Source organism: Perognathus longimembris, chromosome 6, assembly GCF_023159225.1.
Source record: "Perognathus longimembris pacificus isolate PPM17 chromosome 6, ASM2315922v1, whole genome shotgun sequence".
Lineage (NCBI taxonomy): Eukaryota > Metazoa > Chordata > Mammalia > Rodentia > Heteromyidae > Perognathus > Perognathus longimembris.
Window position 1 is genome coordinate 11,930,686 of NC_063166.1, and position 19,426 is coordinate 11,950,111.

The following is a 19,426-nucleotide window of genomic DNA, read 5'->3' on the forward strand; positions in this document are numbered from 1 at the left end:
CTGCTGACTCCTCCAAGGCCTCTCTGGGGTCAAGATGGGCCGGCCTGGGCTCCAGTCATAGGCATCAAGCCTATGGTTCCACGCTCCTGTACTGGGAACACCCACTGAAGCTCCCAGTCAGCTCGATGTCCATGCCCCTTGACCTCTGCCATTTTCTAGGCCTGTGACTTTGTGAGGAAAGGAACAGGGCTGTGAGCCCCACTGGGCTTGGAGGCGGGTGGATGAAAGCCGCTGAGATCTATGTGCACAGCCAAGCTTCTCCTGGGTCTTGGTCTAGGGGAATCAGGGGATGGCGCCAGCCCTGGCTTGGGCTGAGGCTGCAGTGGTCACCTTGGGTAGGGAGCGGGCAGCCTGCAGCAACTTCCGCCGGTGCTGTGGATCACTGATGCCAATCTCTCTCAGGTCCTGCTCTTCCATCACATTAGACCCCTGAGCACAGAAAGGAGGATGTTAGGGTGTCTTGAACTGATGGCTACTCAGGTCAGCCTTCCACGGCCCAATACCAGAACCAAGAGGGAGAGAGACCGGGCTCTCAGGCAGGAGGACAGGACAGGGTATAGGAGGACGGCCACCACCACAGGCAGTTTCCTGCCAGACCCGAACGCTAAGTGATCATGCCCAGAGGTGTGCCCCTAGATAGGCAGTGGGATGGCACACCTGCTTCCCAGCCCAGCCCCCACCCCAGGGACAATCACTGGGAGAGAGGACAGGGCACGCTGATGCTCACCCCAAATCTTATTAAGGACAGGAAAGGGAGGAGCTCCTCCGGAGTCAGGGCTTTCTCAGAGCCAGCAGTTCCCAGAGGCAGCTGTGGCCCTAGGGCTAAAGGACTGAGTGAACCCATGTCAAGGCTCTCCCAGGCCAGGACTGCCTCACAGGGTTAGACAGTACACTGCCTGGGGCTGGGAACTGACCCCGGACAGAAACCAGGTGCTCTGTGACTGCATCTGCTCGCTGTTACCTGGCTGAACTGACCTTGCCTCCTCTGGGACTCTGACACAGCTTCCAAGATGGTCCACCCAAACCCCTCCCTCAACTCACACCTTCCTGCTTTCCTGACCATCCTCAACCTCAGTCAGACCTGTCTCCACCTCAAGGGAGAGGCTGTCCTGGTAAAAGCCATTGGGAAGAAGCCCAACTTTTCCCAGCCCTAGTTCCGGAAGCTTCGGCAGATGGCCCGAGGCCTGCTGGGAGGTGCTCTCTGGGAGGGGTGCACTGCACAGGGCTGGAGGTGCTCCCTTCCCAGTTGAAGGGGAACGACACTCCTCACCCTTGCCAGCTCTCGCGAGCAGATCTTGGGTGTGACATCCATCTCATTCCCCTGCTGCTGTCTTCCTGGAATACCTTCCTTTTTTGAGGTCTTAGCTGAATTCGAGATGCCATAGTTACACCTTAATCAGCAGGGTAGCTGCTGGTCCTGACAGCCTGGAGTCAAGAGGGGTCGGCCTCAACAACAAATGCTGGAGGGGATGCAGGGAAAGAGGAACCCTTCTCCACTGTTGGTGGGAGTGCAAACTAGTACAACCACTTTGGAGAACAGTATGGAGGTTCCTCAAAAAGCTCAGCATAGACCTACCCTATGATCCAGCCATACCATTCCTAGGCATCTATCATGAACAACAGGTCTCAGGATACCATAAAGACATCTGCACATCCATGTTTATCACTGCACAATTCACAATAGCCAAAATATGGGAAACAACCCAGATGCCCCAGTACAGATGGATTAAAAAAAATGTGGTGCCTGTACACAATGGAATACTACATAGTGATTAGAAATGATAAAATATTGGTATTCGCAGGGAAATGGTCAGAACTTGAACAAATAATGTTGAGCGAGACAAGCCTAGAACATAGAGAACAAAGGGGCATGAATGATCTCCTTGATATATGACTGTTGGGAGGGTGGGGGGGGAATACTAGAGACCAGGTTTGCAAAATAACAAACTTTTCAAGTGGTATTTCCACATGTTTGGGTTAGCGACTTTACATTATGTATTTAAAACCAAACAACTACTAAACAAACATAAAAAGGTCTAGGATAGACCTATCAGTGGATCACAATAGCTCAATAGCTATGTACACATGATTATATAAGATGAGGATAAGCAAAAACTCCAGGAGAAGGACACAGGAGGATTCTATTGTTGTTGTTACGTTTAATGTTCTAGGTGAATTTCCTTTGGCGTACCCTACGTGGTTACTGTATGTGATTTGGTACACTGGATATTGTATTTATGCCTACCTGAACTAGGGAAGGGAAAGAAAAATGAGGGTGTAACAGATATGACAAGAAATGTATTCACTGCCATATTATGTAACTGTACCCCTTTTGCACAACACCTTGTCAATAAAATTTAATTTAAAAAAAAAAAGGGGGGTCGGCCTCAAGCTGTCCACAGCAGCTTTGTTCGGGCATTGGAGAATGTGACAGACTGATCTGCTCTGGACTGTCATAATACTCCAGCCTCAGGACCATCAACATCTATGCAATCAATGCTTCTGTGCAACCCAGAGCTACACGTGTGCCAGCCACTAATTACTGTTTGTGCAGATTAAATGCATTTCCTGCTACATCCTAAAAAACCCCATTTTCTCTGTCAAAGTATGTTGTGGTAAGGAGCTGGCAATGGGCATGCCAGGGGGCAGGCTGGCAGAGGTGGGCACCACCTTCCTGTGCCTGTCTTCCTGGCTCTGGTGTAGTCCTATTAGGTCCCATCAGTGGAAGCCCTCACTGCCCTGACCCTGACCCCTCCAAATCAGAAGGCAAGAGTAATACAGAATTAAGCCCATACAAGACTCAAGAGGTCTTACATGTGTTCTGTGTAAGCCCAAAAGATGAGCTTAAGACCCATAGGTAGAAGGCATGAAACAGAGTTTTTGTGTGTGTGTGTGTGTTGGTCATGGGACTTGAACTTGGGCCTGGGTGCTATCCCTGAGCTCTTCAGCTCAAGGCTAGCATTCTACCACTTGAGCCACAACACCACTTCCATGAAACAGATTTTGACTCAATATAAATAATCTGAATCAAACCTGAACAATGCAATGAATGAACAGTCTGCAACTTCGTAATGTGGTGAATCCTTGCCATCGGAAAACAGCAGGGTAGACTGCCCAGCTTCCGGCACAGGAAGGATGATCAGACTGCATGACAGTAAAGTCCTTTCACACTGAGAGAGAGCCCTATACTCCTGTCACAGGGAACTTCCACAGCAGCACCCCAGATGTTCCCAATACATCTGGAGCCTACCTTGCACCTGGTAGACTATCTACAGGGTATTTCAGATCCAAGGGGAGTATTCATATCTTACTGTAAACCAGACTGTGTGGAGATGAACCACCGCTAACATGACAGAAACACCAGAAGCAATGAGAAAATGTGTGTGCGCCCTGCCACCCCCCTGCAAAAACCTAATCAGCTTTAGGGTCCATCTGGCAGTTTACATGCAATTAACCAGGATGCTGAGCATGGCGACTCAGGCTACTCCAGGTATCTGAAGTAACAGCACTCAGCTCCCCTTCCTGTGCAGGCTGCTACTAACCCAACAGACCTCAACGCCAGGAAGGGCCAGGAAGGGCTATGCAGCTGGGCTCCTGTGGCAAGGGTCCTCTGAACAGGGAAAGGCACACCATAGCAGAGCTCTGAACCTTTGTGGACGTCTGGCCCAGGGCCACACAGTCAAATGCCCACTTAGTTGCTCTCTGGACTGGCCAGGCAGGGGTAGGGAGGCAGTTCTAAGGAGTCTCGGGGACTTTCAAGGGCCAGGAACCTAACCTTTTCCAAAATTGGCAAAAGAGAGCTGAGAACTCAGAGCTCAGCCTCTCTGACCACACTTGTCCAGTCAGATGGGCAGCCCGATGACAGTAAAGCCCTCAGTGTCGGGGCCACCCAGCCCTGCCCACTGGTTGAGCTCATCTCCTCTCTCCCACTCTGACTTGTTTGTTCTTTCTTAAAGAACGTGGTGAGTCAGAAGTTAGGTCATAATAATCACAAGTATACTTAGTTTAACTTAAAAAAAAAAGAAAATTGCTATTTTAAAACGTAAAGCTTTTTGAAAGTGGAAGGAACACTGGCTGGAAGCAGGAGGGGGTTTGTTGCAGACTTCCTTGCCTGTCCTGAGGCAGAGCTGGCTTGGATAAGGTGGGCAGTCCCGGTCAGGGCTCCTCTCTAAGCAGGCACCAAACTCAACCTGCACTGGCTCTGCTGAGTGCAGAGGGCAAGGTGGGAGTGGGTGCTGGCTCTGACCATTACCCCTCAATCGAGGCACGGAGCACACGCACACAGCTGACAGCCTCTTGCTTCTGGGGGCCGTTTACATCCTAAAGGGCTGCAAGATCTGGGGACAGACCTTCTGGAAAGCAAAGGGGAGCAGGGCAGCTTGAGGATCACTAGATGCACCTCAAATCAACCTTCCAAGATGACTCACATCGACACCCCTATACAAAGAGGCCATGTGAAGTGGCAGTTAGCACATGGCCTGTGGACTCAGCCCACACGGGTGCACGTCTCCACTCACCACTTCACCTCTACACACTTCCCGGCATGAAGACATCAGCACGTACCTCGGGGCTGCTGGGAAGTCACTGAGCTAACACACAAACCTCCTAGACCGCCCACACATGTCAGCAGTCTCAGTCATTACTATGATGTCAAAGGCCCACTCCAGGATGCTGAAGCTCCTGGCCTGGCCGGTGCCCGAGCGATAGCTTCCAGAGCTTCCAGAGGAGGGACAGCGATGGGACCTTGTTCTGAGTCACTTTTTAGAATGATGGAGGGAACACTGGCTCCTAAGCTCAGAGTCCCAGCTGGGTATCTGGTCCACAGGGAGCCAGAGAGACCCTCTGTGTTCTCTAGGAGCGCAGAATGACACCTCAGCAAAGCAATCGACCAAAGCTCAGCCTCTCCCAGGGCACCTCAGAGATCGGGAGCCCACAAAGTGGCGCAGCCCTGACCTCCATCCCAGCCAATGGGTCAAAAGAAGCCTTTGCTTCAGTGATAGTGCACTGATGGCAAAGTCTGGGAATCCTTGGTCTCTAGCTGAGAGGGGACATGGAGTCACCATGGGGAATCTGGTTGTTTGGTCATCAAAGCTCCTGGTACAGCATGTGGCCTGAGGCCTGAGAGGGAGCATGGCAGAGGATGAGGATCTGAGCCGGGGACACTCCTGAGGGCTCTCATGGGTGTCAGGACAGAGGAAGAAGGGATCCATGTCTGGAAAGCAGGCACAAGGATTCAGCTGACTTCCTGGTGTCCACGTCACCTCTGTTAGCTCTTCCCCGGGACACAGAGCTACGTACAGTTTCCAATTCCCACAGGGTTGTTGAGACCGGGAGGCGCCGGGGAACGCCGGTACCAGCACAGTGGCAGAGTGGCCTGGAGGCACTTACCAGAAAGCGGACATCGTCAAAGCCATTCAGAAGCAGCTTGCTCTCATACTGCTGTAGCCCGATCGACTCCAGCCACTCCCCAACGCTCTGCTCCAGCGTCCGCGAACCTGACGAGAGAGGAACCGGCAGACGCTTGAAAAGGGAAAACCCATTAAGGCGGTAGCAGCGGCACTCAGAGGAAGACAGATGGCACTGCCACATCATCGTCATTACCATAAAGCAGCCAAACTATGTACAAGAGACCAGAGAGCAACAGACACGCAGCTCGTCTTCCGTGTGCAGGCCAGGGACAGGACCGCCCGGCACCACACACAACTACCCCACCTTGGGCGGCTGCTGCCCACTCACACCCCTGGGGTCAGAGCTGCTCCTGGGCCACCGTGGCACATGCACGATCTTGCCCCCAGGTCAGGGGAAGCCAACCCCCAACAGTCTCCGGGGCAACTCCTCATCAGCGTTCACAATGAGGCGTGGCACAAAGTCTGTCCCCACAGGCACTAGAGGGGGCCGGGGGAGCTCCTAAGGGCCTGCAAGCCCGGCCGCTCCTCTCATCCATGCAACTTCTGGAGCCCCTTGGGGGGCAAGTTCTGTGACCTTGCAGCGGAAACCAGTCAGGAGAGAGCACGCATCTTCATGCAGCTGAGGGACACAGGCACACAGCGAGGGCTCCAGGAAGGAAGCAGCGGCGGCTGTTCACAAGGACCCAGCACATGCAACACAAGCAGCACAGAACACAGCAGGGGGAGAAAAGAGACTTTTACTTGTTTTCCCCCAGCAGTCTCGGAATAAGCAAACCATGGCCCCGGCCCTGTGTACTCAGAGGTTCAAGGCAGCCAGGGGCCAAGTGGGGCACAAGGGCCAGGGTGCAGGAGCAGGCTCAGGTGTGGCTCTGCTGGAACAGCAGCATGGTATTCCACTGGACTGCGTGGCCAGCAGACTAGAGCCCATCCATGGCTAGACGGGTGGCCAGTGAGCGGAGCATCTCTGGGGCCAGGGCGCTGTCTGAAGAGCTGCCTTCCTGGGTTGGGCTGGCTTCCAGGAGCTGGGCATTCATTTTCCTCCTCTGAGAGTGGCTTTTCTTGTGACTTGCCCGCCTTGCTCCAGGAGAAAGCAGGCAGGCAGATTCAGTTCTTGGCTAAAGAAGACAAAACCCAACCAGATAAAAGAGAGAAAAGGAAGCGGTTCTCTGTTAGCCGAGCTGCGGCGGCTGAAGTCTATTCACGTGCTGGGATGCTCTTTCTTTGGCAGAGTGATAAAGACAGAGCTGTCTTCTCGGGTCTCCGGATCTTGTCCGTCTCCTCTCTGGATGACATTTATTGGCTATGCTCTTTGGTCAGGACAGGGATTGTGGCGATGCAGGGGAACAAAAGTTCAGCCTTTCCCTGGATGTTCTGAGCCGAATGCCTTCACCCCCCACCTACTCCTCTGGTTCTTATGACAAGAACAGGTAAAAGGAGGAAAAAGGAAAAGGGGAGGAAAAAAGAGGGTCCAAGGCAGTAAAAACGATTAACCACAAAAACATCACCTCCAAGGAACTCTTGACGCGATGAAAGTCATTCTGCCGTTCCCCGGCACTCTGCCCTTCAGGGCAGGACAATGCAAGTTGCCTGGTTATCTTAAGGCACTCTCTGCCTGCCCTCCTATGTCCTCTGCAGAACAGAGGGTAGTCAGGAAGCCAGTGCCCTCTGGATGCAGCTGCAGCAGCCCTCCAAGGTGCCGAGTCTAGGGGCTGGTGGAGTGGCCCTGCCCTTGAACGGGGACGATGACTCCAGGAACCTAAGCGGCAGGCTCTTGCATGTCCATGAAGTCCCGTGGTCCTGGCTGCTGATTCATCCCTGCGTTAATCCCCCAGTCCAGCAGCTGTGGTCCTGCCTGCTGCTGGTGAATGTGCGCTCGCGGAGCTGCAGCACAATGCTTTGTCTAAAGGCTCCTGGGCTCCACGCTGCCTGCTGCCAGCTCCACAGTCCTTGCTCTTTCTCATGTCTGGCCCTCCCCTCCCTCCCCTCCCTCCCTTCTATACTCAGGAAAATACATCAGGGATCGGACATCGGAGCAGAAGCTGCCGCTGCCGCTGCTGCTGCTGAGGGAGGAGAAAGCAGACCAGCATCAGAGCAGGGTGACAGGTTCCCGGTGTGTGATGTTGATGATACAAATGCAAACCTGAGGGGAGATGATGAAACTCCTGAGCTGGAGGGGCTGGGAACCCCTTACCCAGAGAATAGAAAGGGATGGTTCCTGTTGCTTTGGCCAACAGTTTCTAGGACAGCCAAGAGAGGGGGTAGAGGAACGACACTGCCTAAGGGCACACACCAGAAATAAAGGACCTTTCCACCTGCCACTCTGAGGAAACAAAACAAGGCACCTGACATTCCTCAGGTGAGTGTACCAAACAACGGGTGAGGAGGGGATGGGAAACCTCTCTCCAGAGCCCATAGGAGAAACACCGTGCCCAGACACAAACACAAACACTCTGGAAATGACAGCAAGAGACAGGAACAGTCAGGCCCAGGGGAGACCAAGACCAAATCCAGAAATGCTAAGGAGGGACAAAAAAAAAAAAAAAAAAAGGCTACATGTAGAAAGGGACCACATGTGACCCTCTAAGTATCCTTTGAGGCACCCGCATCCCAACAGGCTGTAGACAGGCACGGGCATAGAAGAGGCTTTGTGTCCAGGGCAATCAGACCTCAGGAGGATCCTGTATTTAACAGTAAAACCAGGATGATTTTAGCAAGAGCAAGACCAAGTGCAAGAGAAGCAGTTCCTTGCAGGAAAGAAGCCAGAATGGTGTGCAAGGGAGGGAAGGCTTTATGGCTCCTGGGCTCCTGGGGGGTGGCAGAGGGTTGAACGAGTTGTAAATGTGTTTGTTGGGGATTCAAAGAACTCCATCCAGTGCTGGCAGCCAGGGGTCCCCCAAAAGGAGTAGGACTCCAGTTCTGGGTCATATCCTTTAGGGAAGGCCCCTCAGCAAAGCTGGACATGGTGAGCAGCCTCATGTTTGGCTCAGGAAGCCTGCAGCAGGTCCGCACCTCTTCTAGCTGCCAGTGCTGGAGTGCAGGCCTCTTTTCCCATCTGCAAACCCAAGGACATGAACTCCAATGCCAACCACTCAAAATCAACAGTCATTAGGTCTGGGCTAAAAGATGGTTCTCTCTGAGGATTAGGCACAGTTCCTTGAGGCTCATTCAGAGCCCACAAGGCAGGAGCCAGCCTCTCTGTGCTCCTTGGCCCAGTAGTGGTGTAGATACTGTAGGCTGGGGCTTTCTCTGAAGTACAGCAAGAGACTCCCATCTGGGTGGTCACCAGATTTCCCTAAGCATGGGGGTATGGGAGGGTGGCTCGGAAAAATAAATAAGTGGTCAGCTGAGTGACAGTGGCTCATATCTGTAATCCTAGCTACTCAGAAGGCTGAGATCTGAGGATCGCAGTTCAAAGCCAGCCCATGCAGAAATGAGACTCCATCTCCAATTAACCAATAAAGTGCTGGACTGGAGATGTGGCTCCAAAGAGCATTAGCCATGAGTGAGAAAGTCCAAGGCCCTGAGTTCAAACTCCAGTACTAGTACAAAAAAAAAAAAAATGAAGGAAGGAAGGATACTCAGATAAACTGTGTTAGAGTCCAGAGCCAACACCACTCAAACTCCCATGCTCCCATGGGTGGGACTAGAGAGCAAGGGAAAGCTCACTGCTACCCCAGCCCAGGAGAAGGCTCTTCTTCAGGTGCTGTCACATCTCCTGGCCAATCACATCCAAGAATCTGTGGTCTGCTTCTGACTCAGAACAGCACAAGTAATTTCCGCTCCTGCCCCCTGGACACAGAGGGGATGCGAAAGCAGACAGTGGCCTCAAGTGAACCGAATGTTCCCAAAACACAGCTTTGAAAGTGGCATCAGTGTCTCAGTTCTGAACATCTATTTCCAACAAAACACTTGCCCTTTGGAAAAATCTGCACAGGACAGCAGAGTGTGAGGTCACTCAATGGAGTGCAAGAATCTGCCTGGAAAAGGTTCCACGGGCTCCTAGCCAGAAGAGCTATGTGGATGACAGCATAGTCCACATGTGTCAGGCTAGTGAGTTGACAAGCATGGCCAAACTCAGCACAGCCCCGCTGCTAGAAACCAGGCGGCTGAAGGAAGGGCTCTCAAGACTGAAAAGGAAGAGCAGTGATGGAAGACAAGACAAGCCAGGGGAATAGACACTCCTATTCTCTCTTTCTCTCCCTCTCCCCCCCTCTCTCTCTCACACACACACTCTCTCACACACACACACTAACCCCATCATCAAGGGAGCTCAGCTCAGCTGCCTTCCTGGTCCCATTTCACACAGGGATGGAGACAGACCCCATCCCAAGGGCACAGACATGAAAAGAGTGGCCAAAGTAGTAGTGACACATGGTAAAGATGGCAGATGACCGAGAAAACTGTAAAACAGGAACAGACACAGGAGGAAACAGAAAAATCAACTCACTAGTCAACTGACCCATGGAGACAGTTTGAAACCCCTGGTCCAGCCCCATACTCTGATGAGAACCATGTGATCATGACAAGCTGGCACGAAAGCCACGTCAGGAGCTGAGGATATCAGCACTAAGGCGTATCGAGCAGTTTGAATCAATCTGACAAAGCCCATACCTTAAAAAATAGTGAACATGTGACAATCATTAAACCATTTTCTTTTTGAGAAGCAACCTCAGATTCAACTTATTCTTTCTTTCCTCCATATGCAGAAGAAGTTGAGTCAACAACATTGGCTGTCCACACATGGGAGACACTGAACTGTAAGAGCATGCTGCTGTCTACAGCTTCCCCTCTCCCACCTCGAACACTTTTGTCTTGTGTCAGAAAGAAAACCTGAGCCCAAAAGAGCCAGAGGCTCTGATCCATGGGGGAAATGGCTGGTACAGTACCTGAGATCTTCTGCTGTTCTTGAGAAAAGTCAATCCCTTCTCCGATGGAACTCATGATCTTCTCAATCTGCAGTGGAAGGAAGAGGAACAAAGGGGACAGGCAGTCAGGCTTGGAGTCAGCACTGCAGCTTGTCATCAGTGTCACTCAGGCTTGGACACTCCAAGGTCCAGCACCAACATGTGCACTGTCCAAACTCTCGACAGCAGCTTCTCTTGCTCAGCCTGCAGATGTAAAGGACTGCTCTGAAGGAGTGAAATGGTAACAAGCTGGGCTCAGTTGCTAAAAATGCCCAAAGCCTCCCTTCCTGGGCACTGGTGTGTCATTCCTAGCCCTAGAAGAGTCTAGGCAGAGGGGGCAACCTTAGGCCAGCCCTGCCCATTTCACGGCTCAAGCTAGAATTTAAATTCCCTGAGAGGGGAGCCTGTGCCAGCTTTGTTCCACACCACACCCAAGTGCCTACAGTCGTGCCTGGCAAACTGCAAACACTCTATAGAAAACGGACATTGTGTGATCGCCAGCTCGGGGGTATGGACAATGTCTAAGGCACCTGCACACACAGGAACCTTGCGTTTTGCTGCCTGGAAGCCCTGCTCTGAGGGGAGAAGGGACACAGATAGTCCCCTTCCCTGGACCACAGCAGGGGCAGTAGGCCCCAAAGCATCCACATGTCCCCAGCACCACCCCTGGTTCAGACCACCTGTCCCAGCCATCTGGCTTTGGTCACTCTGGGCGAGGTCTGAGCCCTCTACCCCGGGAAGCCTGGCTAAGGACAAGTCCAGACAGTGAGGAGGAATGGCCTTCTCCTTTCTCCCTTCCTCTTGCTACTTGAGTTGCAGTGATAATGAGCTCATTCACTGTTTTTTTCCAAAGAAATTAAAAAGAGGACTTTTTGTACTAGGACATGGATGCTTTTCCTCTAAGTGCAAGTAAGGAGCCTGAGTCTGACAACCAGAAAAACAACTTTCCAGCCGGCCTCCAGCTGGCAGACAAGGAGGCCCAGCTGACACCCAGCAGAAGAGCATGGGCAAGCATCACCTCCCTCCTGAAGCCAAGATCTCCGCAGGTATTTTCCGCCAGCCATAGAAATGACAGGGCCTCGGAATGCCTATTGACACAGACCAAAATCTCCTTGAGCCCAGCAAAAGCTCAGGGAAGCACAACAGACATGTCCCCTAGAGGAAAGAAAGGGGAGGTGCCTCTACGCCAGGCCTCAGCAGTCCAGAGAGAGCCCCAGTACAGGCTTGCCACTGCCCCTGGGAAAAGGCCAGCCCCAGACAGCCCTTTCTTTACTCCTGGCCATTTCAGATCCAACAACCCAGCAAGGCAAATGAGTGCCTTCACCCTCCAAAGCTCCCAGTAAAAAAAAAAAATTATAGTGGGCTGCTGGTGGGCTCATACCTGCAATCCTAGCTACTCAGAAGGCTGAGGCCTGAGGACTGCAAGTTCAAAGCCAGCCTGGGCAGCGAAGTCCAAGGGACTCTTATTTCCAATTAACTACCATAAAGCCAGAAATGGAGCTATCGTTCAAGTAGTAGAGCGCTAGCCTTGAGTACAAAAGCTCAGGGACAGCATCCAGACCTTGAGTTCAAGCCCTAAGACCAGCGCGCGCGCACACACACACACACACACACACACACGCACGCACGCACACAAATACTAAGGGTAGAAAGAGCTGAAATGGAGGGGTGACTCCAAAGTATCCTTTGAAATAATATCAAGTCATTTGTTATGTGTTTTGTCATCCCCATCACTTAATACCCCAGCCCCAATGGCCTCTGATTCTCCTGCTCTGGCTGCACAGTGGCTGAGATTTTGCCAGAGGACTGTCTGGTATGAGCGAGCAGAGTGGAACACCCTGCTCCTTCCTGGCTGTCCACATGCACAAAGGCAGCGCATCCTGGTTTCCAGGACATGCCCCCTCAGTGGCTGTGTAGGCTCTAGACTGCAGAGCAGCTGGGAAGTGCTGGAGCTGTCAGGCGGTTCTGTGTTCTGTGGACTGACATAGCCAGGTCAAGCTGAGAAGCCTCTAGTTTACAGTGGAACTGAGAACACTTGATAGTTTACTGACAGCCTGTAATCCAGAACCCTTTCTCTACAATCAGAACCTGCTAAGAGGGAAGCTCACAGATTGGAGAGGTTGCAATCTGTTGGGTCTGAAGACCCAGGGGATCTGACACTCACCTTTTCCTCATCACCTGACAGCCTAGCCAGAGAGAAAGAGACCATGACTTCTTTACCAAAAGAGAGCGAGCATTGAGAGACGGCATGCAGACCATTCTGATCTACCTACTTGATGTATTTTAACCACTCAGGTTGAGCTGGGAAATGATCTGATTAGGCTGCATTCTCAGCAGTGCCTGCCTCTCAGGGGAAGAAGAGGCAGGTGGAATGTAATGGAAGAGTAGAGCTTACTGTTCTCTGCTTTTTCTGTTGTTTGGATGACATTTTTGAGAAATGGCAATGCTTTAATACCGAAGTTCTCTTGAACTATGATAGAAAATGTGCATTCGTGTTGGTTAAGATAAGGCCTGAAAAGTTATCACTATAATGGATTCTTGTATTAAAGTACTTGGAAATGTTCTATTTTCAGGAAGTATGCAGGATGATTCTGTTTAGACTTTCTCTCCCATCAGGGCTGTATAAAACATATTATCCGTATGGCTGGGGGAAAAAAGCAAAACAAACACTGGTGATACGGCTGCTCAAGCCACCTGACACCTGCGGCAGAGCCACGGGTCCTTCGCCTGCAGGAAGAGGGAGGTGGGCTTGTCTATGGACAGGCCTCCCCCCGTCCCACACCTGACTGTGGGGCCACTCAGATGCTGCTAAGCTTTTCAAACAACACTGAGAAAGAGTGGGAGTAGGAAAGAAAACGTCCCCCAAGTTTCTATGAGTCTTCTGTGCTCACAGGAGCACCATGTCTTCCAGGAGATGAGACAAGTTAGAAGCAATGTCTACACCATGGGTACCAGTCTCATTGGTGCCTAGAGTCAGGGTCTCATGGAGAGGACAAGGGAGAGAAAGGAAAGGAATCGCTTTCCTCCCACATTCCTCTGCACAAGTATCAAAGGTGATGTTTCTACAATTCACCAATAACTGAGGTGACTGCTGACATCTTTCAACCCAACCCCCTTTCTACTGTCTGGAAGCTGTTGGCATCCTAGGACTCTGTGGCTAGATGGAAAACACGTATCTGTTCCCTTGGGCCCGTCCCCAGAGCCGGAGGCACCTACATCTCTTCCACCCCAACCCTCAGGACTTCACTGGCACATGCAGTCTGCTTTGCACTGTGGCTTCTGTTTTAATGGTATGATCCAGGACACTGAGGAACTCTCACAGTGCTCCTTTCACTTGTACAGAACTGGTGTTTAGAGGTGTTCCATTAACCAACAGTGAGAGCTCCTGTGGCTTAAATGCTCTCACCAGGCTGGTCACTAATACACCAGAAGAGAAACAGGGGAAAGGCAGCCAACACTCTTACCTCAGAACCAGTTTGGATTCTCCCGCCCTCCCTTCCCTCCTCATTGTAAAACCCGTAATTCCCAGCGGCCCTGGGCAATCCTGCCTAGTCTCAGCTCACTGCCCAGAGGTACATCAGCCCCCCCCCACCCCCCCCCAAAGGCAGACTTTCAAGCTGCCCGCCTGTGGCACTGCTCATACTTCTGCTAAGTGCACGGGCAGCCGGGCCCCCTGCTGCGGGGCTCTCAGTGGCAGGTCCTCCCCTCTGGCCACATGGCCTTGCTTGGACTGCACGTGCAGGGTTGAGGAACTGAGCCCTGACTGCCTTAGCCTCCCGGATGCAGATGCGGATGCTCGCCCAGCCATCGTGGACTGTGGACACTGGCCTGTGGATGCTGACGGCTGCACTCCCAGCACACAAGCCACATAAGAATTCGTCACCATCTCTGCCTCCCGCTGCCTCCAGCAGCAGGCAGGAGGCTCTCAGCCTAGAGTGGGGCTTTGATTCCACATCTGAAGAAGGGTCACTTACCAGGGGCAGGGTTAGTTTTTTTTTTTAGTTTTTTTTTCTCTCTGGGACTGAATTGCACAGGGCCTCAGCAAAGACAAAGAAGGATTGGAGTAAATTATTTGTCCTCATTTCCTAACCTTGTCAACTGCTTTTAGAAGGAGGAAGCAGGGCAGGGTAGGTGAGGGGGATTCGCTGGAGAAGATGAATAAGTATCTGCCAGTAGGCTCAGGGCCGTCCTTCCCAGGCAGGCTGGACTGGCAATCCAGAAGCAGGCCGCTGTTCTCAGTCGCATTTGTCTCAGCACAGGAGGGCACTCAGACGTTACCATATTTATTGTTCTACTTCCCCACCCAATCCCTTTTCTTTAGAAGATGACAAAGCTGTTTTGTTTCAAAAGTGCTTTGTCCTTCCTAGACAAAAAGCCTGCCCTCAGTGCTTGCCTTAGGCTGGAGTGATGGAGAGGGAATCGCCTGGCTTTCTTCTTCCACACACCAGGGGGTGGGCTCCCCTTGCACAGACACTAGCCGGTCCTTTCCCTGCTCAAGGTGGGTTCCTGTCATATGACAGGAACACGGCAGGAAGGGCAGAAAGGCCTTCTTGTATCAGAACACACTACTCTAAAAGCAACCTTTAGCTCAAAGACCTGGGAAACTGCTGAAAGAAAAGTTGGGAGGTCTAGATTCCAATTACCTTTATTACTGCTTGCCATATAACTGCGCTATGTGCCAGGTACTGGCTTTAATAAATGGGACCAGAATTGAAATGATTAATGAGGATTATGTATTTACACAATCTCTTTTCCACCCAGGAGCAGGTTCTGTTTTTGGCATGGGTGGAAGGGGTAAGGAAAAGCACAGCTGGGTGAAGTGCCTCTTGGTATTCCCCCTGATCTCCACACAACTCCTCCTGGTTGGGTTCTTTCTCGGGGGAAATCTCATGACAAAGTGCTGCACTTGGTCTAGCTGTGGATAAAACTGGCTAGAGAAACCACCCTATATTTCTATGCAGACAATTTCCATAGCAATGTGGCCTGGGCAAGCAGCTACATCCACCAACCCTCAAGTGCCACCGGGCAGCACCCAGTTATAGATGTGAAAAAACATATGCCCAAATACAAATACAACAATTATCTCCAAACTTGTAAAATACGAAGAAGTTAGATAATTCAAGTTGACAAGAGTCCCCACAGCTCATTTTAAGGCACTAAAATCCTCTACATTGGCTCCACTTACATAAAGTTCTAGAACAGGTAAGAGTAATTGACAGTGAGGGGAAAAATTCAGAAGAGTAGGTGTCAGGGGAGGGGCACCAGGTGGAGCCAGGTAAGAACTGACCAGAAGGACAGAGGGAATTTTCTGGGGTGACAATAATGTTCTACACCTTGAACTTAGAGTTGCACAAACATGTATTTGTCAAAACTTATGGAACAACAGCTATGATTTGTGCATTCACTTTATATAAACATTTGTACTTCTTACATCCCTCTAACTAACCAACTATTGAACTCTAGTTAACAACACACACTTTCTGCAACTTATCCTGAAATACATCAAAAAGTAACATGGATTGCTAAATTATTCAATATCAGGTACCTGGATGGATGACATAAAGCATATATAACAAGATGCCAATCGTAGACTTGAAGCCACACACCCTGGCTACATGGGCATTCACTACTTAAGCCTTTTAGGTTTCTGTAGTTCAAAATTTCTCAGAATAAATTACAGGAGAAAAACAATCTCTGTGGGCTAAATCTTTTAGAAAATAACAAATTATAAGATCAACACTTGTTAGAGTTTCATCTGTAAGGGACTTCTGCTCAACATGCTAATGAGCAAAGATGCCCAACAGGCAAAGGAAACAGAAAGGAATGTGGGAAGGCTGACCTCCCATCTTCCTGCTAACCAAGTGTTCTGGTTCATAGCTCTCCCACAGCTTCTGTGATGTGGTGTGCTGGTCTCTCTTCTGAAACCAGGCTAACCCCAGTCCTGGCAGTCCAAAACTCATTACCAGCATTCCCAAGGATGAGCTAACCCTGGGAAACTGGTTCATACGCATCAGACGCCAAAGAAATTGATTCCTACATTGGTGAGTTATTTTAGCATGATAAGCAGCGTATTGGAGTACTTAGCTAGTAGAAATACTTGTATCTTTTATAACCTGGAATCAGTGAAGTCAAACATACTCTCAGAGTATTAAAGGAGTAAGAGAATGGGATATAAATGCGTTGAAAGCTTATTTGATTAGCCCTCTCCTACCTTGGGAAGTCATCTATCTTGAAAATTAGAGATCGTGCTTTTAAGTCAGACCAGGCAGAAAAATCTACGAGACTCCATCTCCAATTAACCAGCAAAAAGTGAAGCTGGAGGTATGGCTCAAGTGGTACAGTGCTGAACAAGCAAGCCCAAGAGAGCTAGAAACCCTGAGTTCAAACCTTGATATTGCCAAAAATAAGCAGAGTGAAGAATACAAGAAAGGCAGCAGATAGGAGTGGGAAGAATGAGCAGTTCAGAATAAAATCCTAGTTCAAATTCTGGTTCTGTCCCTTCATTTGTTACGCAACCTTAGACAAATCATTTAACTTTGCTGACTTTCAACTTCTTTACTGTAAAGTGTGAAGAAATTCCTCACTCACAGGATTGTGGGGCAAATTACTTCTTTTCCCACTTTTTTGCTTTACTTTTTTTTTTTTTGAGATAGGAACTTACTATGCAGCCCACCATGGTTTTGAAATTATGATCCTCCTGCCTCAGCCTCCCAAGTGGTAGGAGTACAGGCTTGTGCCACCACTTGTGCCCAGATTTCTTTTCTTTAAGCCTCAATTTCCCCAAAAGGATGATGCAGATAGTTCATCACTTTAGGAAATGTCTGAAATTATGGGCAAGAGGTGTGAAAACAGTCTTGGGTTTCCAGACAGAGCTCTAACAAGGAGTTAATTTATTAAGACACAAGTCTGAGCAAGCTGGGCACAGTCTCAGAGGTTTGGGTCCTGCTATAATTCATTCATTCCCTGATGACATCATCCTAGGGGACAAGGCTCTTTCTGCTGTAGCACACATGGTGAGCCCTGCACTTCCTCCAAAGGCAGGGCGTGTCTGCCGTGTGCGTGTGCGGGTGTGTGTGTGTGTGTGTGTGTGTGTTAGAGAGAGAGAGAGTGTCCCATGTCCTCACATAGCTCTTTTGCTCAAGGCTGGTGCTTTTACCACTTGAACCACACTTCTGGTTTTTGCTGGTTAGTTGGAACTAAGAGTCTCATGACTTCCTTGCACCCACTGGCTTTAAACTGGCTTTGAACTCAGGCTTCTAAGTAGCTAGGATTACAGGCATGAGCTGCTGGTGCTGCCCTGCTGTTGGGAGGTATCTCAGTCCTGACCTCCAGGCCAGAGCAGGAGGTACTAAGGAGCCTCCAAAGCCAAGTCTTTAGGAAACAGGGTCAAGACTGATTATCACTTACTTCTCACACTATAAGAAGACTCCTGACTGGATGCCAGCCTTCCTTACCCTGGGAAACATCCTAATGTTTATAACTCCACAGATGACAGGTGAATATGCCACCCCACTCTCTTCCCTTCTCACTCAGTGAGCAGAGATTTGAAAGGATCTGTGTTCATGATTCACATTCATTCAATTCCAAAACAAACAGAATTCTACCTTAAAAACAAGTTCATCAAAACCCAGGACCTTTGTGATTTTTTTTTTAAAGACAAGCCAGAGGGAAAGGGCTTCCTCCTGGCACAAACTGTTTACAATGTGCTCTGTGAACAATGGCTCACTTCCTGGACCTCAGTTGGAGGCAGCTTTTCCACTCAGGACAAAACGTTCATGTGTGGGAGGTGTGGCTTTCCAGGGCATGGAGCTGAGAACAAGGCAATACCAGACCTCCACTCAGGCCTACGTCTTCCTAGCAGAGTGGGGCTGCAAGCCCAGGTGTTCATGTGACAGAGGGCAGGGTGAGAGCAGCTGCAGATGAGGTACCTGTGCTCCCACAGTCTCCACCTGGTTATCAGTAATAGGAATGACAACACTACTCCTGGCAGGTCTGCCAGTGACCTCCACTGAAGTGCCCTCCAATCATCTCTTCCCTCGGTGGATGATATCAACTGGTGCCTTGTTCATAGCTGGCAAGCTTCTCTCTAGTTCACCACAGTCTCCTACCCATCAAGGGATACATGCTTACCAAGAGTCAAGTGGGATCACTCCTCAAACTGTTTATGATGGTCCTATTTGCTGATGAAAATAGAACATTCAGGGTGGGGACGTAGCTCAGAGATAGAACAGTTGCCTAGCATGTGCAAAAGATCTAGGTTTGATCTCCAGCACCACAAAAAGAAAAGAAAACTTAATTAAACATTGCAAAAACAAGGAGACAATTGGAAAAGCTGGTTTTGTGACAAGTAGAAAGTTCAGAGATATAACAATGGGACCATTTAAAAAAATGTGCTCTTGAAATTAAATATAGTTAGAGAACTAAGTTTAAAAGAATTCTATACTCAGATTGCCTCCCGTAAGTGGCTAAATTGTGGCTTCACTTTTAAGAAAGTCAAACTAGAAATTTTAGTGAATGGTGCATTATGGATGTGGCTCGTTAATATAAAAGAAAAGCATAGAGAACTGAATTGGCAGATCCACATTGACAAAAAAGTCCCTAGGTCCTCATTAAAAGACTGGCATGCACATCTCTGGTTTGGGGTAAATAAACATGTTGTATTTCCTCATTTAAATGACTTCCTTCTTTAACATGGTTTTGTGATTATCTAACAACCCCCATCCTAAGAGGTCCTGCAAGAGGTTCCTATTAGAACAATGGTACATGTGGACAGCTCAAGAGGGGCTGGCTGTCTCCCAGAGTCACTACCACTGTGTCCTATACAGCAATTCTCAAAGCAGCTTCATTATCAGCTAAGTCCTAGCCCCAACTCCCAGAGGCCGAAGTCTCTGGTTGCTTTTTCCTAAGATGTCTCTCTGCTACAAGCATTAGTGAACAACCCAAGTCACTTCTGGCCCTTCATTCTTCTTCATGGAAGATCCTCTGTGAACAATGCCTTAAGCTTTCATTTATCACTGCTGTGGGTCAGGGCCAGCCAGCCACACTCTGGCCTGTTTGACCCCCAGTTACAAATCAGGCAGCAGCCAGTCACAGGTTCTCACTGTCATCTCAGAG

General features: G+C 50.0%; 1 protein-coding gene and 1 long non-coding RNA gene across 12 annotated transcripts in view; one reads left to right on the forward strand and one right to left on the reverse strand.

Annotated features, from left to right (window-relative positions):
• Nucleotides 1-19,426, reverse strand: part of Anks1a (ankyrin repeat and sterile alpha motif domain containing 1A) — a 151,110-nt gene that overhangs the window by 13,001 nt on the left and 118,683 nt on the right. For all 11 annotated transcript variants that reach the window (XM_048347920.1, XM_048347921.1, XM_048347913.1 and 8 more), the window contains 3 exons: nt 10,295-10,361; nt 5,389-5,495; nt 331-429 (listed from right to left, as the gene is read on the reverse strand). In XM_048347920.1, the coding sequence (XP_048203877.1) occupies nt 331-429; nt 5,389-5,495; nt 10,295-10,361 (273 nt within the window). The remainder of the gene's footprint in view (nt 1-330; nt 430-5,388; nt 5,496-10,294; nt 10,362-19,426) is intronic.
• On the forward strand, nt 12,083-18,614 carry LOC125352676. The gene is made up of 3 exons (XR_007211202.1): nt 12,083-12,095; nt 13,286-13,290; nt 18,193-18,614. It is a non-coding gene; the product is annotated as an uncharacterized LOC125352676 (long non-coding RNA).